Source organism: Oncorhynchus masou, chromosome 9 (assembly GCF_036934945.1).
Source record: "Oncorhynchus masou masou isolate Uvic2021 chromosome 9, UVic_Omas_1.1, whole genome shotgun sequence".
NCBI lineage: Eukaryota > Metazoa > Chordata > Actinopteri > Salmoniformes > Salmonidae > Oncorhynchus > Oncorhynchus masou.
This window is the reverse complement of record NC_088220.1, coordinates 85,831,538-85,857,142: the sequence shown is the minus strand read 5'-3', so window position 1 is coordinate 85,857,142 and position 25,605 is coordinate 85,831,538. Positions and strand designations below refer to the sequence as shown.

Genomic DNA, 25,605 nt, shown 5'->3' with positions numbered 1-25,605 from the left:
CTGAAAATCTGCTGTTTCAGCCACTGCCTGTCACCAAGGGAGTTCCCCAAGGCTCAATCCTAGGCCTCACACTCTTCTTAATTTACATAAACAACACAGCTCAGGCAGTTGGAAGCTCTCTCATCCATTTACAGTATATACAGATGATACAGTCTTATACTCAGCTGGCCCCTCCCCGGATGTTGTGTTAAATGCTCTACAACAGCAGGGTAGCCTAGTGGTTAGAGCGTTGGACTAGTAACTGGAAGGTTGCAAGTTCAAATCCCTGAGCTGACTAGGTACAAATCTGTCGTTCTGCCCCAGAACCCACTGTTCCTAGGCCGTCATTGAAAATAAGAATTTGTTCTTAACTGACTTGCCTAGTTAAATAAAGGTAAAATAAATTTTAAAAAACAACAAAGCTCTTCCTTAGTGTCCAATAAGCTTTCTCTGCCCTTAAGCCCTTAACCTTGTTCTGAACACCTCCAAAACAAAGGTCATGTGGTTTGGCAAGAAGAATGCCCCTCTCTCCACAGGTGTGATTACTACCTCTGATGGTTTAGAGCTTGAGGTAGTCACCTCATACAAGTACTTGGGAGTATGGCTAGATGGTACACTGTCCTTCTCTCAGCACATATCCAAGCTGCAGGCGAAAGTTAAATCTAGACTTGGTTTCATCTATTGTAATCGCTCCTGTTTCACCCCAGCTGCCAAACTAACACTGATTCAGATGACCATGCTAGATTACAGAGACATAGTTTATAAACTGCTCAAAAAATAAAGGGAACACTAAAATAACACATCCTAGATCTGAATGAATTAAATATTCTTATTAAATACTTTTTTCTTTACATAGTGGAATGTGCTGACAACAAAATCACACAAAAATTATGGAAATCAAATTTATCAACCCATGGAGGTCTGGATTTGGAGTCACACTCAAAATTAAAGTGGAAAACCACACTACAGGCTGATCCAACTTTGATGTAATGTCCTTAAAACAAGTCAAAATGAGGCTCAGTAGTGTGTGTGGCCTCCACATACCTGTATGACCTCCCGACAACGCCTGGGCATGCTCCTGATGAGGTGGCGGATGGTCTCCTGAGGGATCTCCTCCCAGACCTGGACTAAAGCTTCCGCCAACTCCTGGACAGTCTGTGGTGCAACGTGGCGTTGGTGGATGGAGCAAGACATGATGTCCCAGATGTGCTCAATTGGATTCAGGTCTGGGGAACGGGCGGGCCAGTCCATAGCATCAATGCCTTCCTCTTGCAGGAACTGCTGACACACTCCAGCCACATGAGGTCCAGCATTGTCTTGCATTAGAAGGAACCCAGGGCCAACCGCACCAGCATATGGTCTCACAAGGGGTCTGAGGATCTCATCTCGGTATCTAATGGCAGTCAGGCTACCTCTGGTGAGCACATGGAGCTGTGCGGCCCCCAAAGAAATGCCACCCCACACCATGACTGACCCACCGCCAAACCGGTCATGCTGGAGGATGTTGCAGGCAGCAGAACGTTCTCCACAGCGTCTCCAGACTCTGTCACGTGCTCAGTGTGAACCTGCTTTCATCTGTGAAGAGCACAGGGCGCCAGTGGCGAATTTGCCAATCTTGGTGTTCTCTGGCAAATGCCAAACGTCCTGCACGGTGTTGGGCTGTAAGCACAACCCCCACCTGTGGACCTCGGGCCCTCATACCACCCTCATGGAGTCTGTTTCTGACCGTTTGAGCAGACACATGCACCTCCTGCTGGAGGTCATTTTGCAGGGCTCTGGCAGTGCTCCTCCTTGCACAAAGGCGGAGGTAGCGGTCCTGCTGCTGGGTTGTTGCCCTCCTACGGCCTCCTCCACATCTCCTGATGTACTGGCCTGTCTCCTGGTAGCGCCTCCCTGCTCTTGACACTATGCTGACAGACACAGCAAACCTTCTTGCCACAGCTCGCATTGATGTGCCATCCTGGATGAGCTGCACTACCTGAGCCACTTGTGTGGGTTGTAGACTCCGTCTCATGCTACCACTAGAGTGAAAGCACCGGCAGCATTCAAAAGTGACCAAAACATCAGCCAGGAAGCATAGGAACTGAGAAGTGGTCTGTGGTCACCACCTGCAGAACCACTCCTTTATTGGGGGTGTCTTGCAAATTGCCTATAATTTCCACCTGTTGTCTATTCCATTTGCACAACAGCATTACATTACATTTAAGTCATTTAGCAGACGCTCTTATCCAGAGCGACTTACAAATTGGTGAATTCACCTTCTGACATCCAGTGGAACAGCCACTTTACAATAGTGCATCTAAATCATTAAGGGGGGGGGGGGTGAGAAGGATTACTTATCCTATCCTAGGTATTCCTTGAAGAGGTGGGGTTTCAGGTGTCTCCGGAAGGTGGTGATTGACTCCGCTGTCCTGACGTCGTGAGGGAGTTTGTTCCACCATTGGGGGGCCAGAGAAATTTATTGTCAATCAGTGTTGCTTCCTAAGTGGACAGTTTGATTTCACAGAAATGTGATTGACTTGGAGTTACACTGTGTTGTTTAAGTGTTCCCTTTATTTTTTTGAGCAGTGGAGATTGGCAGGTAAGGGTGCTCTTGAGCGGCTAGATGTTGTTTACCATTCGGCCATCAGAATTGTCACCAATGGTTCTTAAGGGTCACATCACTGCACTCTATACTCCTCTGTAAACTGGTCATCTCCGTATACCCGTCACAAGACCCACTGGTTGATGCTTATTTATAAAAACCCTCTTATGCCTCACTCCCTCCTATCTGAGATATCTACTGCAGCCCTCATCTTCCAAATACAACACCCGTTCTGCCAGTCATATTCTGTTAAAGGTCCCAAAGCACACACATTCCTGGGTCGCTCCTCTTTTCAGTTTGCTGTTGCTAGCGACTGGAACGAGCTGCAACAAACACTCAAACTCAACAGTTTTATCTCAATCTCTTCATTCAAAGACTCAATCATGGTCACTCTTACTGACAGTTGTGGCTGCTTTGCGTGATGTATTGTTGTCTCTACCTTCTTGCCATTTGTGCTGTTGTCTTTGCCCAATAATGTTTGTACCATGTTTTGTGCTGCTAATATGTTGTGTTGCTACCATGTTGTTGTCATGTTGTGTTGCTGCCTTGCTATGTTGTCATGTGTTGCTGCCTTGCTGTGTTGTCATGTGTTGCTGCCTTGCTGTGTTGTCATGTGTTGCTGCCTTGCTGTGTTGTCATGTGTTGCTGCCTTGCTGTGTTGTCATGTGTTGCTGCCTAATATATATATATATAAAAAATGGTATTTTTAAAAATCCAAGCCCCATTCCCGCAGGAGGCCTTTTGGTAGGCTGTCATTGTAAATAATAATTTGTTCTTAACTGACTTGCCGAGTTAAATAAAGGTTACATTAAAATAAAAAATAAAAACACTTTTTGAGGATGTGGGGACAAATATTCCATATGTGTTTTTTCATAGTTTTGAAGTCTTCTCTATTATTCTACAGTGCAGAAAATAGTAAAAAAAAATGTAACCCTGTAATGAGTAGGTGTATCCAAACTTTTGACTGGGACTGTGTCTACCTCATCTACCACATACCCCTGCACGTGGACTAGGTACTGGGACTCCGTGTGTATCGCCAAGTTATTCCTTCTCATTTTTATCTCACCATTGTTGGAAAGGGGGAAGTGCCCATAAGCAAGCGTGTCACCGTTAGTCAACCCGTTGTTTAGGAAGCACTTACACATCCAGTAGGTGGCGCACTGTAGTATTTGACAGAATTTACCCCAGTCGATACAGCTCTGACGTCAATGCGTTTATGGGCATGCATACAAGGATTGAAAAATAAACAAAGACCAAAAGCGGCTGATTGATCATTAAGCTGCCATAAACATAACTTAAAATACTTTTAGGCCATTTTTTTTTAAAAAGCTACTACAAACACCCAGCATCTGAATCAAGACGTCCCTACGGCCATGGAAAACGCATTGTTGATGCGAGTGAGTGTTTTCTCCGACCAGGGAGACAGAAAATACATGGAGGACGTTACCGAGGTTGTAGTGGAGCCCGAGTCGAGGGAAGACGAGCTGATCTCGGAAGAACAAGATGAGACCAAAGGAGATAGCTCGACGGTCGACATTGTGCCTGAAAACGAGCAGCCTGGTCGGACTGTACACAACGAGCCTCTGTCTGCCTCCACTACAGTTGCATGGACACAAAATGTACAAAATGGGGACCAAAGTTGTGCTGCAGTTGCACTGGCAGTTTCGACCGTGGAGAGTTCACCGGCGGAGAGCGATAACCGGCCCCAGCGCTCCGTGGCTTTCTTCGCGGTGTTTGATGGCCACGGAGGCCGAGAGGCAGCGCAGTTTGCACGGGACTATTTGTGGGAGTTCATCAAGAAACAGCGGGGCTTTTGGTCCATGGATGACGAGGAAGTGTGTGCAGCTATTCGGAAAGGTTTCGTTGCCTGCCACCATGCCATGTGGAAAAAGCTGCGTAAGTTAGAATCACCCATGTGTCAAGCTAAATATGTATATTGGGATTTGTTTTCACATCTCATGCATTTAGCTAGAAACCGCTACGAATGAAATGACCACCGCAGGCTGAATGTGTGGTTTGGGTTCTCTGGCTTGACCATACAAATAAACCTACCACTGCTGGCCATCTGTCAGTAGGAGAGCACAGAAAGAGACATCCCATGATTCCTATCTCACCCCCTCCAGCCTATCAGGTCACACGGACAGGCGGCTGTGCGGGGCTCTGTGAATGGGCTTTTAACATGGTTGTCTTCCTCCTCTGTTTGCCTTCGATAGGAATGACAATGGGTTTGGAAAGAGGTCGCGACGGTTTCTTGACATCGATGTTATACCAAATCATGTTTATTACTGTAGTAGGCAGGCCAGGCAGCATGTGGCATCTGATAATGTTGGTTGTAAAAAAGACGCATCATATACATTGGATTTGTAAAAACCAATGCGTCCCCCATCCCCCCCTCTTATCCGTTTGATTAAGTAGTCTTTTGGCTTATCAGCTGTGAGGGCAGTTGTATTTTAGGGCAGTCGTCAGCGATCTGCTCTGGGTCTTTCAACTGCCCTGTCAAGTCACCAGTACCCAGTCTGCTCCACACCGGTGGTTTCCAAACTCTGGGGCACGCCACCCCCACTCGGTCTGGCTTTCAACCAGTGGAGGCTCATCAGAAGTGGAACGAGTCCTCAGTGAATTTCTTAAAAATACCAATAGTGAAACATTAAAGATATACTAAACTATACTAAATATATTCACGTCACCAAATACGTGATTGAAATACACTGTTTTGCAATGAAGGTCTACAGTAGCACTCTGTAGGGTAGCACCATGGTATAGCTGGTTTCTGTCCTTCTCTGGGTACAGTGACTTCAATATAAAACCTAGGAGGTTCATTGCTTTCACCCACTTCCAAATATTTACACAGTAATTATGACAACTTCCGGAAGACGTCCTCCATCCTATCGGAGCTCTTGCAGCATGAACTGACATGTTGTCCAACCAATCAAAGGATCCGAGAATGAATCTAGTACTGAAAGCATAAGCTACAGCTAGCGAGCGCTGCAGTGCATAACATGTTGCGAGTAGTTGTCTCAAAAAGGGAGAAAGACAATAATTGAACAGTTTTTAAACAAATTAATTTGGTAAAAAATGAAGGAGACGCGAGAGAGACATTTTGTTGCGGCTTGCTACTTTAGCCTACTCAAACAGAGAGGGATGCCATGTTAGCTAGCTGGCTAAGGCTATTCAACAGAGAGGGATGCTATGTTAGCTAGCTAAGGCTATCCAACAGAGAGGGATGCTATGTTAGCTAGCTGGCTAAGGCTATCCAACAGAGAGTGATGCTATGTTAGCTAGCTGGCTATGGCTATCCAACAGAGAGGGATGCTATGTTAGCTAGCTAGCTATGGCTATCCAACAGAGAGGGATGCTATGTTAGCTAGCTGGCTATGGCTGTCCAACAGAGAGGGATGCCATGTTAGCTAGCTGGCTAAGGCTATCCAACAGAGAGGGATGCTATGTTAGCTAGCTAGCTATGGCTATCCAACACTAAAACTCTTCCAAGTCAAGGTAAGCATTTGTGTTTTATACATGTATTACCACCAGGGCCCGCCTGTGTAACTGCTAAGCTTCTTGCTGACTACACTGTACTGCATCATTGTAGCAGGGTAGCCTAGTGGTTAGAGCGTTGGACTAGTAACCGAAAGGTTGCAAGTTCGAATCCCCGAGCTGACAAGGTACAAGTCTGTCGTTCTGCTCCTGAACAGGCAGTTAACCCACTGTTCCTAGGCCGTCATTGAAAATAAGAATTTGTTCTTAACTGACTTGCCTAGTAAAATAAAGGTAAAATAAAAAAATAACACTTTAGTTCTAGTTCTATGTTAACTGATGTTAGCTAAAATGGTGACAACGATGTAGGCTGTGTGTCGTGGTTCTAATATGAAGGTTTGGCTTAGAAAGGTTTTTCCGCCTGGTCACAAACCGCTGATGTGTTGTGCATTGAAGTCCACAAGCAAAGGGAGAAGGTGAGAGGAGGACAACGCGTAGATGCGAAAAGGAATTAACGAGCAAAATGATCATGCTGTTTGTATGTGGCTGCTCTGAAAGTGAACTGTGTTTGCGTGTGATCAGGGGTGTTTTCATTCCACCGATTCTGTTGAAAAAAAAAAAAGTTTCTTAAACGGAACTAAACTTGGATAAACATACCTGAATTTGTCCAATAGAAACTCTCGTTTGCAACTGTTATGACTAATGATTACACCCTAGATCAGCTAGATGCAGGCAAGAGTGTGCGAGGAGGTATTGAATGTGTCACTGTCTGTCATCTTGATTAGTCAAAATGTTTCTCTCGACCTGTGTGCACCGACATTGTCAACTTTTCATAAACTAGGTTGTAGCAACTTCACGATGAAGGGAAAATTAGAGTATCGTGTAGTAGCCTTAACCTATCGTTGTTACATTGAGCTGGGTGAATAGAATATGAATGACAGTAACCTAAACCTGTCACTGTTACATTGAACTGGGTGAATAGAATATGAATGACAGTAACCTAAACCTGTCACTGTTACATTGAGCTGGGTGAATGGAATATGAATGACAGTAACCTAAACCCATCACTGTTACATTGAACTGGGTGAATGGAATATGAATGACAGTAACCTAAACCTATCGCTGTTACATTGAGCTGGGTGAATGGAATATGTATGACAGTCATCCAATGTGCTGTAATAGAAACAAGGTCGTGGTAATTTAAAAACCAAATAATCGTCCTCCCTCATTTTAAACGTCACCAACCACCACTGCTTCAAACATATTCTTGAAAGTTGTAATAGTAGAATATACTAGGTACAATTTCTGATATGGGCAGTACATCATCAGTTCCTCTTGTCATTGTCTAACTTGGAGAGATAATTTATAACTAGCCAGAAATGTCCAGATTAACTCTCCCATGTCAGCTAACGTTTTTTATAATTTTCTTTTATAGCTTCGTTTGTAATATTTGAGTCACTGAAATATCACACGAATAAACATTAGACAAAGTGTATAGAACTGAAAGAAAATGACTGTTTAAAGGGTAACATTTTCTTTGCACCCCATGTGACAAAACGTGTAGAATTGCAGGAAATGAGCTTTAAACCTTTAAACTTTGACCATCTGCCACCCAGAGGGGGTGTGGACAGTTTGTGTCATGAATAATGCTTGTACCCATAGATATAGACAAGGTGGGGGTGCAGGATGTTCCCCAATGCTGGAACGGGGGCCCAATCCTGTTCCCTATATCAGGGGCTGCCCAATCCCTATATCAGGGGCTGCCCAATCCTGTTGGAGTTAAAACCAACAGGAGGGTAGTTTTCCAGGAACAGGGTTGGAGTTAAAACCTACAGGAGGGTTTCTCTCCAGGAACAGGGTTGGAGTTAAAACCTACAGGAGGGTCTCTCTCCAGGAACAGTGTTGGAGTTAAAACCTACAGGAGGGTTTCTCTCCAGTAACAGGGTTGGAGTTAAAACCTACAGGAGGGTAACTCTAGGAACAGGGTTGGAGTTAAAACCTACAGGAGGAGGGTTGGAGTTAAAACTCTCCAGTAACAGGGTTGGAGTTAAAACCTACAGGAGGTTTTCTCCAGGAACTCTACAGGAGGAACAGGGTTGGAGTTAAAACCTACAGGAGGTAACTCTAGGAACAGGGTTGGAGTTAAAACCTACAGGAGGGTTTCTCTCCAGAACAGGGTTGGAGTTAAAACCTACAGGAGGGTCTCTAACTCTAAATGTTGTTATATTCAGGAACAGGGTTGGAGTTAAAACCTACAGGAGGGTAACTCTCAACAGGGTTGGAGTTAAAACCTACAGGAGGGTCTTCTCTCCTAAAGGAACAGGGGGTTGGAGTTAAAACCTTCTCCTTCACTCTGCAGCCGAATGGCCCAAAACTCTCACAGGGCTTCCCAGCACCTCAGGCACCACGGCCAGTGTAGTGGTCATCCGGGGGAACAGAATGTACGTGGCCCACGTAGGAGACTCTGCCATAGTGCTGGGGGTCCAGGATGACCTCACAGACCAGTTCATCAAGGCCGTGGAGGTTACACAGGACCACAAGCCCGAGCTGCCCAAGGAGAGGGAACGCATCGAAGGCCTGGGGGGCAGGTAAGGCTTACTGACACATACTACCCTGTTAGGTTAGTTGTCTAGCCAGCCAACTCAACATTAATGTTTAGTCTGTCTGACAGACTAGCCTTAATACTGTACTAGGGCTCCCAACAACCGTTCCCTCATGTGACTGTGCATCCAAAACAACAGCCCCTATGACAAGAGAATGGGTTTGCGCCAAAAGCATGTCTCCCCCCTCTCTCTCTTTTGCACAATAGCGACTTAAACTCTTGTCTGCTTTGGGTGACAACGTTATCTATTCTAATGCAAACTCAGTCAGATGAAGCATTGTAGCATCTATGCCTGCTTGGTGGGAAACAACGGAAAAACTCCTAACTGACTGGGTGACTAGACTAGACTAGAGGGATGGGCAGACTACTGTAGAACTGACTGGGTGACTAGACTAGACTAGAGGGATGGGCAGACTACTGTAGAACTGACTGGGTGACTAGAGGGATGGGCAGACTACTGTAGAACTGACTGGGTGACTAGACTAGAGGGATGGGCAGACTACTGTAGAACTGACTGGGTGACTAGAGGCATGGGCAGACTACTGTAAAACTGACTGGGTGACTAGAGGGATGGGCAGACTACTGTAGAACTGACTGGGTGACTAGACTAGACTAGAGGGATGGACAGACTACTGTAGAACTGACTGGGTGACTAGACTAGAGGGATGGGCAGACTACTGTAGAACTGACTGGGTGACTAGACTAGACTAGAGGGATGGGCAGACTACTGTAAAACTGACTGGGTGACTAGAGGGATGGGCAGACTACTGTAAAACTGACTGGGTGACTAGACTAGAGGGATGGACAGACTACTGTAAAACTGACTGGGTGACTAGAGGGATGGACAGACTACTGTAAAACTGACTGGGTGACTAGACTAGAGGGATGGACAGACTACTGTAGAACTGACTGGGTGACCTAGACTAGAGGGATGGACAGACTACTGTAGAACTGACTGGGTGCCTAGAGGGATGGACAGACTACTGTAGAACTGACTGGGTGACTAGACTAGAGGGATAGAGGGATGGGCAGACTACTGTAAAACTGACTGGGTGACTAGAGGGATGGACAGAACTGGGTGACACTGACTGGGTGACTAGAGGGATGGCTGAGACTAGAGGGATGGACAGACTACTGTAGAACTGACTGGGTGACTAGAGGGATGGACAGACTACTGTAAAACTGACTGGGTGACTAGAGGGATGGACAGACTACTGTAAAACTGACTGGTGTAGACTAGAGGGATGGACAGACTACTGTAGAACTGACTGGGTGACTAGAGGGAGACAGACTACTGTAAAACCTGGGTAGACTAGAGGGATGGGCAGACTACTGTAGAACTGACTGGGTGACTAGACTAGACTAGAGGGATGGGACAGACTACTGTAGAACTGACTGGGTGACTAGACTAGAGGGATGGGAAGACTACTGTAGAACTGACTGGGTGACTAGACTAGACTAGAGGGATGGGCAGACTACTGTAGAACTGACTGGGTGACTAGACTAGAGGGATGGACAAACTACTGTAGAACTGACTGGGTGACTAGACTAGACTAGAGGGATGGGCAGACTACTGTAGAACTGACTGGGTGACTAGACTAGAGGGATGGGCAGACTACTGTAGAACTGACTGGGTGACTAGACTAGAGGGATGGACAAACTACTGTAGAACTGACTGGGTGACTAGACTAGAGGGATGGGCAGACTACTGTAGAACTGACTGGGTGACTAGACTAGAGGGATGGACAAACTACTGTAGAACTGACTGGGTGACTAGACTAGAGGGATGGGCAGACTACTGTAGAACTGACTGGGTGACTAGACTAGAGGGATGGGCAGACTACTGTAGAACTGACTGGGTGACTAGACTAGAGGGATGGGCAGACTACTGTAGAACTGACTGGGTGACTAGACTAGAGGGATGGGCAGACTACTGTAGAACTGACTGGGTGACTAGACTAGAGGGATGGGCAGACTACTGTAGAACTGACTGGGTGACTAGACTAGAGGGATGGGCAGACTACTGTAGAACTGACTGGGTGACTAGACTAGAGGGATGGGCAGACTACTGTAGAACTGACTGGGTGACTAGACTAGAGGGATGGGCAGACTACTGTAGAACTGACTGGGTGACTAGACTAGAGGGATGGGCAGACTACTGTAGAACTGACTGGGTGACTAGACTAGAGGGATGGGCAGACTACTGTAGAACTGACTGGGTGACTAGACTAGAGGGATGGGCAGACTACTGTAGAACTGACTGGGTGACTAGACTAGAGGGATGGGCAGACTACTGTAGAACTGACTGGGTGACTAGACTAGAGGGATGGGCAGACTACTGTAGAACTGACTGGGTGACTAGACTAGGGTGACTAGACTAGAGGGATGGGCAGACTACTGTAGAACTGACTGGGTGACTAGACTAGAGGGATGGGCAGACTACTGTAGAACTGACTGGTGTGACTAGAGGGATAGACTAGACTAGAGGGATGGACAGACTACTGTAGAACTGACTGGGTGACTAGACTAGACTAGAGGGATGGGCAGACTACTGTAGAACTGAACTGACTGGGATGACTAGACTAGAGGGATGGGCAGACTACTGTAGAACTGACTGGGTGACTGACTAGAGGGAGACTAGACTGGGGGATGGGCAGACTACTGTAGAACTGACTGGTGTGACTAGACTAGAGGGATGGGCAGACTACTGTAGAACTGACTGGACAGACTAGACTAGAGGGATGGGCAGACTACTGTAGAACTGACTGGGTGACTAGACTAGAGGGATGGACAGACTACTGTAGAACTGACTGGGTGACTAGACTAGAGGGATGGGCAGACTACTGTAGAACTGACTGGGTGACTAGACTAGAGGGATGGGCAGACTACTGTAGAACTGACTGGGTGACTAGACTAGAGGGATGGACAGACTACTGTAGAACTGACTGGGTGACTAGACTAGAGGGATGGGCAGACTACTGTAGAACTGACTGGGTGACTAGATAATTCCTCCTGTCTGTCTCTCTTCCTCCTATCTCCAGTGAGATCATTTCTCCTGTCTGTCTCTCTTCCTCCTATCTCCAGTGAGATAATTCTCCTGTCTGTCTCTCTTCCTCCTATCTCCAGTGAGATAATTCTCCTGTCTGTCTCTCTTCCTCCTATCTCCAGTGAGATCATTTCTCCTGTCTCTCTCTTCCTCCAATCTCCAGTGAGATAATTCTCCTGTCTGTCTCTCTTCCTCCTATCTCCAGTGAGATAATTCTCCTGTCTGTCTCTCTTCCTCCTATCTCCAGTGAGATAATTCCTCTGGTCTGTCTCTCTTCCTCCTATCTCCAGTGTGATAAAGAAGTCTGGTGTGAACAGGGTGGTTTGGAAGAGGCCCAGGTTAACTCATAACGGTCCCGTCCGGAGGAGCACCGTCATCGACCAGATCCCTTTCCTGGCAGTGGCCAGGGCTCTGGGTATGTTGTTGTTGTCTTAAATCTCCATAGAGGTTCATTTCCATTTTTATGTAAATAGTTTGATTGATTTTGTTAATGTTTCTCCCTCTTACCTGAAACCTTTATTATTGTGGAGCTGTCGCACTGGCCGTTCAGTCCGAACAGATTCACCAAATCATGGACATTAGTTGCACTGAACAGAAGTTGCCTCACTCAGAGGCATGTGTTGCTAGGCAACCACCCGGACTTGCCCGGGCTAAAACCTCTTAGTGACGGGGGAGTTCTACTCTTTTTTTTTTACTGACGCTGTTTCTGTTTGACTCGTTCAGTCGAAATACATCCTATTTAGACACATTTTCTTTTCATTTGAGTCCGTGATGCCCAGAGCAGGATCAGCTACCGGCGAGCGATGAACTGAAAACTCAGAGTTATGATTCTATAAACCTCGCTCACCGTAGGGGGCTGATTGGAGCTGTCATTTGTGACCGAGACTTGTAAACGTGTTGCTTTAAACAACGTAGGCCTACATTTGTTGATTTCTAGGTATCCAAATAAGTTTTTGTCTAGATACATTTGAAACGACGTCTCGTTGTGACCAGATTGTGAACGACTCTTGGCCGAATGCAGTGGTTGACTTCCATGAGGGTGATTTAAGAACAATATTATTGGTGAACTGCAGCTCCCCAAACGATCCGTTCTCGAGTTCGTGTTTGTTGAACAGAGGATGTGTATGTTTTGGTTCCAGGGTTGGGGAGTAACAGATCACATGTCATCTGCTACGTGTCAGGGATTATATAAAACTAACTGTAATCTGCTACGTGTCAGGGATTATATAAAACTAACTGTAATCCGTTACGTGTAAGGGATTATATAAAACTAACTGTAATCTGCTACGTGTCAGGGATTATATAAAACTAACTGTAATCTGCTACGTGTAAGGGATTATATAAAAACTGGTAACTGTAATCTGCTTCGTGTCAGGGATTATATAAAACTAACTGTAATCTGCTACGTGTAAGGGATTATATAAAGCTAACTGTAATCTGCTACTTGTCAGGGATTATATAAAACTAACTGTAATCCGCTACGTGTAAGGGATTATATAAAACTAACTGTAATCTGCTACGTGTCAGGGATTATATAAAACTAACTGTAATCTGCTACGTGTCAGGGATTATATAAAACTAACTGTAATCTGCTACGTGTAAGGGATTATATAAAACTAACTGTAATCTGTTACGTGTCAGGGATTATATAAAACTAACTGTAATCTGTTACGTGTCAGGGATTATATAAAACTAACTGTAATCTGATTATATAAAACTACGTGTCAGGGATTATATAAAACTAACTGTAATCTGTTACGTGTCAGGGATTATATAAAAAACTAACTGTAATAACTAAGGGATTATATAAAACTAACTGTAATCCTCTACGTGTAAGGGATTATATAAAACTAACTGTAATACGTGTCAGGGATTATATAAAACTAACTGTACGTGTCAGGGATTATATAAAACTAACTGTAATCTGTTACGTGTCAGGGATTATATAAAACTAACTGTAATCTGCTACGTGTCAGGGATTATATAAAACTAACTGTAATGTCAGGGATTATATAAAACTAACTGTAATCTGTTACGTGTCAGGGATTATATAAAACTAACTGTAATCTGCTACGTGTCAGGGATTATATAAACTAACTGTAAACTGATTAATCTAACTGTAATTACGTGTAAGGGATTATATAAAAACTGGTAACTGTAATCTGCTACATGTCAGGGATTATATAAAACTAACTGTAATCCGTTACGTGTAAGGGATTATATAAAAACTGGTAACTGGATGTCAGGGATTATATAAAACTAACTGTAATCCGTTACGTGTAAGGGATTATATAAAAACTAACTGGTAACTAAGGGATTATATAAAAACTGGTAACTGTAATCTGCTACGTGTCAGGGATTATATAAAAACTGGTAACTGTAATCCGTTACGTGTAAGGGATTATATAAAACTAACTGTAATCCGTTACGTGTAAGGGATTATATAAAACTAACTGTAATCCGTTACGTGTAAGGGATTATATAAAACTAACTGTAATCCGTTACGTGTAAGGGATTATATAAAAACTGGTAACTGTAATCTGCTACGTGTCAGGGATTATATAAAAACTGGTAACTGTAATCCGTTACGTGTAAGGGATTATATAAAACTAACTGTAATCCGTTACGTGTAAGGGATTATATAAAACTAACTGTAATCCGTTACGTGTAAGGGATTATATAAAACTAACTGTAATCCGTTACGTGTAAGGGATTATATAAAACTAACTGTAATCCGTTACGTGTAAGGGATTATATAAAAAGTGGTAACTGTAATCTGCTACGTGTAAGGGATTATATAAAACTAACTGTAATCCGTTACATGTAAGGGATTATATAAAACTAACTGTAATCCGTTACGTGTAAGGGATTATATAAAACTAACTGTAATCCGTTACGTGTAAGGGATTATATAAAACTAACTGTAATCCGTTACGTGTAAGGGATTATATAAAAACTGGTAACTGTAATCCGTTACGTGTAAGGGATTATATAAAAACTGGTAACTGTAATCTGCTACGTGTCAGGGATTATATAAAAACTGGTAACTGTAATCCGCTACGTGTCAGGGATTATATAAAAACTGGTAACTGTAATCCGTTACGTGTAAGGGATTATATAAAACTAACTGTAATCCGTTACGTGTAAGGGATTATATAAAAACTGGTAACTGTAATCTGCTACGTGTAAGGGATTATATAAAACTAACTGTAATCCGTTACATGTAAGGGATTATATAAAACTAACTGTAATCCGTTACGTGTAAGGGATCATATAAAACTAACTGTAATCCGTTACGTGTAAGGGATCATATAAAACTAACTGTAATCCGTTACGTGTAAGGGATTATATAAAACTAACTGTAATCCGTTACGTGTAAGGGATTATATAAAACTAACTGTAATCCATTACGTGTAAGGGATTATATTAAAACTAACTGTAATGCGTTACGTGTAAGGGATTATATAAAAACTGGTAACTGTAATCCATTTACATTTACATTTACATTACATTTAGCAGACGCTCTTATCCAGAGCGACTTACAAGTTAATTTTTACCTTTATTTAACCAGGCAAGTCAGTTAAGAACACATTCTTATTTTTCAATGACCGCCTGGGAACAGTGGGTTAACTGCCTGTTCAGGGGCAGAACGACAGATTTGTACCTTGTCGGCTCGGGGGTTTGAACTCACAACCTTCTGGTTGCTAGTCCAACGCTCTAACCACTAGGCTAACCACCAACGCTCTAACCACTAGGCTACCCTGCTAATCCGTTACGTGTAAGGGATTATATAAAAACTGGTAACTGTAATCTGCTACGTGTCAGGGATTATATAAAAACTGGTAACTGTAATCTGCTACGTGTCAGGGATTATATAAAACTAACTGTAATCCGTTACGTGTAAGGGATTATATAAAAACTGGTAACTGTAATCTGCTACATGTCAGGGATTATATAAAACTAACTGTAATCCGTTACGTGTAAGGGATTATATAAAAACTGGTAACTGTAATCTGCTACATGTCAGGGATTATATAAAACTAACTGTAATCCGTTACGTGTAAGGGATTATATAAAAACTGGTAACTGTAATCTGCTACGTGTCAGGGATTATATAAAAACTGGTAACTGTAATCCGTTACGTGTAAGGGATTATATAAAAACTGGTAACTGTAATCTGCTACGTGTAAGGGATTATATAAAAACTGGTAACTGTAATCTGCTACGTGTAAGGGATTATATAAAAACTGGTAACTGTAATCTGCTACGTGTAAGGGATTATATAAAAACTGGTAACTGTAATCTGTTATGTCACCAGCAATTTTTTAAATATATTGGGTTACAGATACTTTTGAAAAACTAGTTGATTACTTCGAAGATTACTTTTAAATTCAGAAAAGATGTTTGACACTTCTTTGATTTCTCAATGACATTCAAATCAGCTTTGAAAAAAGGCACCAATTTAAGTTTGTTCCACCTGAGTGAGTCTGAGCACCAATCAGAGACCACTATGATGACACACCAAATGATGACCACCAATCAGAGACCACTATGATGACCACCAATCACAGACCACTATGATGACACACCAAATGATGATCACCAATCACAGACCACTATGATGACACCAAATGGTGACCACCAATCAGAGACTACTATGATGACACACCAAATGATGACCACCAATCAAAGACCACTATGATGACACACCAAATGATGACCACCAATCAGAGACCACTATGATGACACACCAAATGATGACCTCTAATCAAAGAATACAATGATACACCATATGATGACCACCAATCAGAGACCACTATGATGACCACCAATCACAGACCACTATGATGACCACCAATCAGAGACCACTATGATGACACACCAAATTATGACCACCAATCAGAGACCACTATGATGACCACCAATCACAGACCACTATGATGACCACCAATCACAGAATATTATGACACACCAAATGATGACCACTATGATGACACACCAAATGATGACCACCAATCAGAGACCACTATGATGACACACCAAATGATGACCACCAATCAGAGACCACTATGATGACACACCCAATGTGTTTGATGGATTGCGGTTAAAGAGCAGGAATAGTCTTTTGTGGGCTCCAGTCCAAGCTGTCTTCCAATGGTGTGGCTGCTGTCGGCATCCAAAGGTGATCCAACTTGAATAACCCCTTGGCGGTGAGGATGTGGCGTAGTCTACGGTGATACGGACATCACTTATCGTTGATATTTATGACTTGTTATTGACTTTAAGCATCAGCTGTCAGAGCAGCTTACAAATCACTGCAGCTGTACACAGCCCATCTGTAAAAAGCCCATCCAACCAACTACCAACCTCATCCCCATATTTGTTTTTCTGCTCTTTTGCACACCAGTATCTCTACTTGCACATCCTCATCTGCACATCTATCACTCCAGTGTAAATTGTTAAATTGTAATTACTTCGCCACTATTGGCCTATTTATTGCCTTACCTCCTTACTTCATTTGCACACACTGTATACAGATTTTCTATTGTGATATTGACTGTATGTTTGTTTATGTGTAACTATGTGTTGTTGTTTTTGTCACACTGCTTTGCTTTATCTTGGCCAGGTCACAGTTGTAAATGAGAACTTGTTCTCAACTGGCCTACCTGGTTAAATAAAGGTGTTCTCAACTGGCCTACCTGGTTAAATAAAGGTGTTCTCAACTGGCCTACCTGGTTAAATAAAGGTGTTCTCAACTGGCCTACCTGGTTAAATAAAGGTGTTCTCAACTGGCCTACCTGGTTAAATAAAGGTGTTCTCAACTGGCCTACCTGGTTAAATAAAGGTGTTCTCAACTTGCCTACCTGGTTAAATAAAGGTGTTCTCAACTGGCCTACCTGGTTAAATAAAGGTGTTCTCAACTTGCCTACCTGGTTAAATAAAGGTGTTCTCAACTGGCCTACCTGGTTAAATAAAGGTAAAATAATAGCAACAAAAATGTACGCTGTGGCGCTCTGAGGAGGCTGATGGAGGCGGGATTTTGAGGATGATGAAGGCAACAAGGGAAAGAGCCTCAGATCCACCAAGTCCCTTCCACCAAGTGGCTGATGAGATATGTTGGCACGACTGCCATATTGCATCTCCATCCCAAAAGCCCTTGCTTGGAAGTGTACTTCACCAGACTGCCAAGAACTTTGCCCTCATCCAGGCCAAGGTGGTGAGACACGGTAGTGATGACACCATAGGCCTTGTTGATCTCTGCACCAGACAGGATGCTCTTGCCAGCATACTTGTGGTTCATGGAGAATAACAGCACCTCCCAGCTGCTCCCTCAACTGGAGTCATCTGTGTCATTGTGTTGTGTGACAAAACTACATTTTAGAGCGGCCTTTTATTGTCCCCTGCACAAGGTGCACCTGGGGAATTATCAAGATGTTTAATCAGCTTCTAGATATGCCACACCTGTCAGGTGGCTGGATTATCTTGGCAAAGGAGAAATGCTCACTAACAGGGATGTAAACAAATTACACACAACATTTGAGAGAAATAAGGTTTTTTGTGCGTATGGAACATTTCTGGGATCTTTTATTTCAACTCATGAAACACGGGACCAAGACTGCGTTTTATATTTTTGTCCAGTATGGATCTAAACTTTTTTTTTTTTTTTCTCTAAATACATTTTTGACGTTCTTGTTTTTGGAGAAGCAGGTTTGTTTTCTTTGCAAAACTTTTTCAGGAGTTTTCCTCATCTCATTTCTAAAGAATACCTGGTTTGTCTCCAGTTCATAGATTTTCTTTAAACTGTAAAAATCTAACATCTTAATACACTGGTTGGGAAGCAAAGTGAAGCACTGCACTACACTTGACATAAGTTCCCTTGTTTCTCAGAGTCGGTTTCACAGGTATGCTTCTTTCCATAGGGGGATGTTCTCTGTTTTCCATAGGGGGAGGCTCTCTGTTTTCCATAGGGGGAGGCTCTCTGTTTTCCATAGGGGGAGGCTCTCTGTTTTCCATAGGGGGATGCTCTCTGTTTTCCATAGGGGGATGTTCTCTGTTTTCCATAGGGGGATGTTCTCTGTTTTCCATAGGGGGATGTTCTCTGTTTTCCATAGGGGGATGTTCTCTGTTTTCCATAGGGGGATGTTCTCTGATTTCCATAGGGGGATGTTTTCTGATTTCCATAGGGGGATGTTCTCTGTTTTCCATAGGGGGATGTTCTCTGTTTTCCATAGGGGGATGTTCTCTGTTTTCCATAGGGGGATGTTCTCTGTTTTCCATAGGGGGATGTTCTCTGTTTTCCATAGGGGAAGGCTTCACCGTTCACTGTTTTTCTCTTCCCAGACATAAAGAGCCCATAAATAACTATGTTTGGGAACAGCAAGACCGGCAACGAGGCGTTTCATCTTCTTTTTGTCCAGTTACTGTAAATTATTGTGGATGTGTGTAAAACCCCCTCTACTTCTCCTTTCCCCTTGTTATCCAGTGTTCCCTTGTGAGACGAGAATCCTTTTATTTAATTATATTCTGCCCCTATAGGGGACCTGTGGAGCTATGACTTCTACAGCGGAGAGTTTGTTGTGTCCCCGGAGCCAGACACCTGTGTTCTGACCCTTGACCCCCATAAACACCGTTACATTATCCTGGGCAGTGACGGGCTGTGGAACATGGTGCCCCCCCAGGACGCCGTCTCCATGTGCCAGGACAACGATGAGGCCATGGTGAGTCGTGGAGCTAAACGTCAGTGTGCTGTTCAGTAGGGCAAAACATTTTGCAACGGGAGGGGGGGGGGGGGGGATATATATATCTGTTTCTTATTGGTTTAGGTTTCACTCTGTTTTGCAACGGTTTTCCCTGCTGAACACGGACTAAGGCTTTTCAAACTGGGACACTGAGGCTTGTGTGTGCAGCCTGGTCTGATTTAATTAATTGTATGACCAACATGATCATACGTTTTTATTTTTAAATCACACAACTACTCTAAACAAACCTCCCTCTGTCCTAGGCGCCGTGCGGGGTGTCCAGCGCTCGCCAGCTGGTGAGCCACGCCCTCCTGCGGTGGCGCCAGAGGATGCTGCGTGCGGACAACACGTCGGCCATCGTGATCGCCCTGCAGGAGCCGGGTGTCCCTCAGGAACCCCTCCACCACGAGGAGGTGCTGCTGAACCTGGCCGAGGGACAACACTGTGGCCCCACATCGGACTCCCGCTCCAACACGCCACTCGTCAAGGTACAGAGCAGAGGGACTATTAAGGTCGTGTGTCCAAAAATGGCACTCTATTCTCTATGTAAGTGCACTGTGGAAAAATAGGGTGCTATTTGGGGTAAATCATAATTACTACTTCATTAGTACTGTCTGAAATACCTCTGCCCCTCTCTCTCTCTCCCTCTGTTTCTCTCTGCCCCCTCTGTCTCTCTGTCTCTCTCTCCCTCTGCCCCCCTCTGTCTTTCTCTCTTTCTGTTTTTCTGTCTCTCTCTCTCCCTCTGTTTCTCTCTGCCCCCCTCTGTCTTTCTCTCTCCCTCTGCCCCCCTCTGTCTTTCTGTGTCTCTAGGTTCCAGACATGGACATGTCGTCTGCCGTGTGTGAGCTCCTTCCGACCCTGGAGCGAGGACACGGCCTATCAGGGAGCAGCCTGTACGTCCTGGCCCTATCAGATCCCTTTGACCCGCCCCTCTCAGACTCTGATGACTCCCGCACCGGTTTCCCCCTGACGGGGGAGGAGCTTAGTGATGTCACCGCCAGGACGCCCGGCGGCAAACGGACTCTAGATGATGACACGTCACCCAACCCAGTCCCGTCCACCAAGAGGAACCGGAGGAAGAATGGCGAGGGAACAATGGCGGGGCCAAAAGGAGGTGGAGGAAAGGACCAGAAACAGTCTCTGACTCCGCCCCCCACCAACGTTTCCCCCACGCTCTTCCAGCAGCAACACGGCAAGGCCACCGTGTGTGTGTGCTGAGAGACACACACACACACACAATAGACGGACTAACAGGGACACAAGACAGACAATAACATTCTGCCTTTTCCACAACCTTTAACAAACGACTCTGACTGACTGAGAGACCAGAGTCACTTTCAGGATCGTTATTGCTCTGTTTGGTGACACCTACGAGTCACATTGATGGATTACATATTGGTATTGTGTTCTGCACTCTCTCTTCACTTGTCCTCTGTTATCTTTTGTCTTACTCTGTTCCCTGGGATGGTGGGAGAATGATTTTAAGTGGTGGTCTGTCATGTAAATCATTTTTAAACCCCGTAAGTAACTCTGTGATGCAAAGAAAAGTTAACATTTTCACAACGGCTCATGTAAACACACACAAAAGTTTTTTTCTCTCCAAATTAATTATTTATTTATTTTATTTATTAAACATTTGGGTGATGGTTAACGTGTGAACGACCAGAAAGGCACAAGATCTCTCACACTCATGATGTCGTGACTAAATCTTTATTTATTTTTTTGAGGTTTGGTGCTGTTTTGGGGACAGAAAAATCACCCAAAGTATGAATTTATTCATTCTGTAAATATTCTGCAAACCTTGACATGGGGTTCATTAATAAATACGTGTTACTTACTTTTAGGTAAAGCAATATATTTTTTTTATACACTATTGTAGAAGCTATAGACGAGGATAGCCTACCATTTTTAGATTTTCAAATCAATATATTCCCACCATTTCCTAAATTCACTTCGTCTTGATATTCCCTCATATCATTCAATCCTCCTATCCTTTATGGTTTACTAGGCCCATCCTGGTTTTAAATTAGATTTAAATGTTGTTTTTCATTCCATTGTGTGTTCTGTTATTTCTTCACATATTGTAATGAGATCATCCCAAACTGAAAGGTGCCGTTACAGTTTAAACCAGTGAACTAATTAACCTATAATAAATGTAATTAGTTTGACAAGGTGAACTGTATGATATAGTCAGTCACAGGATGTTGCTGTTCCCACTGTCAGATGAGCTCACATGACACCTTGTGGTCATTACCTGTAACTGCAACGCTTCGCCTATTTATTTTATTTTCCTTTTTACTGAACCCCCCACAACAACAACAACAACAACAACGAACTGTTGGCAATTTAAATGCTCCAGTTTAGTCTATGGGTTATGTTGTCTGCAGTGGTCTTTGAGAAAATGGCTGTGGTAAACTAGCTAGTTGTCAATATACATTTGTTTTGTTTTTTAGTTTTTAGAATACTGGGGGAGAGGGTCTTTTATTTGCTTCTCAAGTTGATTGACTTGAACTAGGATTGCTAGTTAGATATACGCGACTCGTTGACATCTTTTAAGTGATTATCAATGTTTTATTTAAGAAGCAGTCAGATGCTTCATCTTAATTTACTTACATGAATATGACTAATGTTTTTTATTTTACCTTTATTACCTTACCTTACCTTTAAGAATTTGTTCTTAACTGACTTGCCTGGTTAAATAAAGGTAAAAAAAAGAAAATAAAAAAATTTAACAAGGCAAGTCAGGGGCAGAACAAATTCTTATTTTCAATGACGGCCTGGGAACAGTGGGTTAACTGCCTTGTTCAGGGGCAGAACGACAGATTTGTACCTTGTCAGCTCGGGGGGTTTGAACTTGCAATCCTTCCGGTTACTAGTCCAACGCTCTAACCACTACGCTACCCTGCAGCATTGTTTTATTATTTGACCTGTAGTCCTCACAGAGCTGTTGCTGTGGTTACAAGGCATCAGACTTTTGACAGTACGAGTGTTTTTAACAAAGGTCTACCGACTGCCACGTTTGCTTCATGACAAGCTCTCGTTAAATTATTAATCATTTTCTGCATGTAGTTTGAGTTTTTCTAGATTAAAGTGCAATTTTAACTGGCCGATTTTTGTTTTTCTTTTCCTGTATTTGTGTTAGTTTTTTTGTGTTTTTTTTTATTACTCTTTTGTTGGATTTAATATTTTAAATGTTTTAAGGTGAAGAGATACTGGTGTGTCATTCTGCCAGAACATATCTGTTACTTTGTTTGTGATGGTTTTGTGCATAATGTTTTTAGGAATAGTATTGGTTTTGCGTCCCAAAATATTCCAGAAGTAGTGCACTACTTAGCTACACACAATACTCCATAATGACAAAGCAAAAACAGGTTTTAGACATTTTTTGCTAATTTATTAAAAAATAAAAAACTGAAATCACATTTACATAAGTATTCAGACCCTTTACTCAGTACTTTGTTGAAGCATCTTTGTCAGCGATTACAACCTTGGGTCTTCTTGGGTATGACGCTACAAGCTTGGCACACCTGTATTTGGGGAGTTTCTCCCATTCTTCTCTGCAGATCCTCTCAAGCTCTGTCAGGTTGGATGGGGAGCGTCGCTGCACAGCTATTTTCAGGTCTCTCCAGAGATGTTCGATCAGGATCAAGTCCGGGCTCTGGCAGGGCCACTCAAGGACATTCAGAGACTTGTCCTGAAGCTACTCCTGCATTATCTTGGCTGTGTGCTTAGGGTTGTTGTCCTGTTTGAAGGTTAACCTTCATCCCAGTCTGAGGTCCTGAGTGCTCTGGAGCAGGTTTTAATCAAATATCTCTCTGTACTTTGCTCCGTTCATCTTTGCCTCGATCCTGACCAGTGTCACAGTCCCTGCCACTGAAAAACATCCCCACAGCATGATGCTGCCACCACCAGGTTTCCTCCAGATGTGATGCTTGGCATTGAGGCCAAATAGTTCAATCTTGGTTTCATCAGACCAGAGAATCTTGTTTCTCATGGTCTGAGAGTCCTTTAGGTGCTTTTCACTGAGGAGTGGCTTCCGTCTGGCCACTCTACCGTAAAGGCCTGATTGGTGGAGTGCTGCAGAGATGGTTGTCCTTCTGGTAGATTCTCCCATCTCCATAGAGTAACTCTGGAGCTCTGTCAGAGTGACCATTGGGTTTTTGGTCACCTCCCTGACCAAGGCCCTTCTCCCCCGATTGCTCAGTTGGGCCGGCAGAAGATTCTTGGTGGTTCCAAACTTCTTCCATTTAAGAATGATGGAGGCCACTGTATTGTTGCGGACCTTAAATGCTGCAGAAATATTTTGGTACCCTTCCCCAGATCTGTGCCTCGACACAATCCTGTCTCGGAGCTCTACGGACAATTCCTTTGAACTCATGGCTTGGTTTTTGCTCTGACATGCACTGTCAACTGTGAGACCTTATATAGACAGGTGTGTGCCTTTCCAAATCAAGTCCAATGAATTGAATTTACCACAGGTGGACTCCAATCAAGTTGTAGAAACCTCTCGATGATCAATGGAAACAGGATCCACCTGAGCTCAATTTTGATTCTCATAGCAAAGGGTCTGAATACTTATGTGAATGATGTATGTATGTAAATAAGGTATTTCTGTTTATATTTGGCCCCTTTCTCCCCAATTTTGTGGTATCCAATTGTTTTCAGTAGCTACTATCTTGTCTCATCGGAATTGTTGTTGACCAGATCAATGCTGATGTGTTTAAAAAAACAACCTGTCTTATTCTTTGATTGTAGAGCCGTGGTTTAGTGGTAACACTCCCTCTTCTCACATACCAACTTCCGGCGCCGACGGAGATGGTGGCCTCGCTTCATGTTCCTATGAAAAAACTATGCAGATTTGATTTACTGTATGTGACTCTGACAGAGACCCCGGGGTTTAAATAGACCCTTCTGCCTTTCTCTGCCTCTATATCTTATTCTAACTTCTAACATGTCAAATGACTGCATCCAGTTTGCTGAGTAGAGTGTTTGAGGTTATTTCGTATATATGTTATTTTGTATATTACATCGCCGAAGTCGAGGATCGGTGGGACCTTCAGGGTATATTTGGCAGCGTGAGTGAAGGAGGCTTTGTTGCGAAAAAGGGAGCCGATTCTAGATGTAATATTGGATTTGAGATGCTCAACGTGAGTCTGGAAGGAGAGTTTAGTCTAGCCAGACACCTTGGTATTTGTAGTTGTCCACATATTCCAAGTCAGAACCGTCCAGAGTAGTGATGCTTGTCGGGCGGGCGGATGCGGGCAGCGATCGGTTGAAGAGCATGCACTTAGTTTTATACAGGGGGGGCAGTGACCAATCAGAGTATCAGAATCAATGACGTGTTTCCGAAGCGTCGATTTACCGACGTGTGTGCAAGACGGGGAGAAGGGAAAAACAACTTTATATCGGAGTTGTCTATGCATTTTCATGGCATAAGGCTAGTAAGCATATAATTTCTCCATTGAATACAGACGGTCGACGTAAACAACCCTCATCGAATATTCAAAACTGGATTACAATAATAAGGTGCATCCACCAATCCAAAGAAAGGATATGCGGGAGTTCGGCAGCCCGGCATGTCGCTTTGTGGACAACGACTATCATTATTAGAGCGGAGAGACATGTAAACATGTCAGTATAGCCATAATCTTTGATAAAAGTCCATTAACAAAGAAGTAGACCAGACCCAGCTGCTATTGCATTGGTGTCTATAGGAGACACATCTAGTAGACCGGAACTTACCTTTTTTTTTTTTTTTTTTTTTTTTTGCAAAACGGCGAGTGAACCATCTTCATTTATCCACCATCTTTGGTGTGTTCAGAAGGCTGCAGAGTATGTAAACAAACAACAATGACAGCCGTAGGCCTGGTTCTTTGCAGCCAGACGTTAGTCCTGCATAGTTATCAAGGTATATCAGACCCATATCCATCCGTACAGAACACCTGTCGGCTATGCGGACAAAATCTGCTCATCAAAGGGACATTACAGGCAACACGAAGAATATTTGACAAGCCCAAAGCCTCAAAGGACAAAAAGTTATGTGACAGATTCCTTGCCACCGGTTTAGTGCTAACTGAGGCACCAGGGGTGAAGTCGGGCAGAATTTGTGCCAAGTGCTATCGACTATTTCTCAGGATAGAGGAATCTGTAAGCATTTTAAAGAAATGGCAATCAGAGCATC

At 43.6% G+C, this 25,605-nt stretch overlaps 1 protein-coding gene across 1 annotated transcript; it reads left to right on the top strand.

Annotated features, from left to right (window-relative positions):
• Positions 1-3,746: 3,746 nt before the first annotated feature.
• On the top strand, positions 3,747-22,846 carry LOC135546713 (protein phosphatase 1D-like). The gene is made up of 6 exons (XM_064975347.1): positions 3,747-4,459; positions 8,397-8,625; positions 11,976-12,100; positions 19,222-19,403; positions 19,688-19,912; positions 20,235-22,846. Exons 1-6 carry the CDS (start codon positions 3,937-3,939, stop codon positions 20,640-20,642), a joined length of 1,692 nt encoding a protein of 563 aa, XP_064831419.1. The 5' UTR covers positions 3,747-3,936; the 3' UTR covers positions 20,643-22,846.
• Positions 22,847-25,605: the final 2,759 nt, after the last annotated feature.

Excerpts from the sequence above, each read along its gene's own strand:
- LOC135546713 (XM_064975347.1), top strand. The coding sequence starts at position 3,937 with ATGGAAAACGCATTGTTGATGCGAGTGAGTGTTTTCTCCGACCAGGGA. Across the intron at positions 19,404-19,687 it reads AGGACAACGATGAGGCCATG|GCGCCGTGCGGGGTGTCCAG; the intron begins GTGAGTCGTGGA and ends CCTCTGTCCTAG. Across the intron at positions 19,913-20,234 it reads CCAACACGCCACTCGTCAAG|GTTCCAGACATGGACATGTC; the intron begins GTACAGAGCAGA and ends CTGTGTCTCTAG.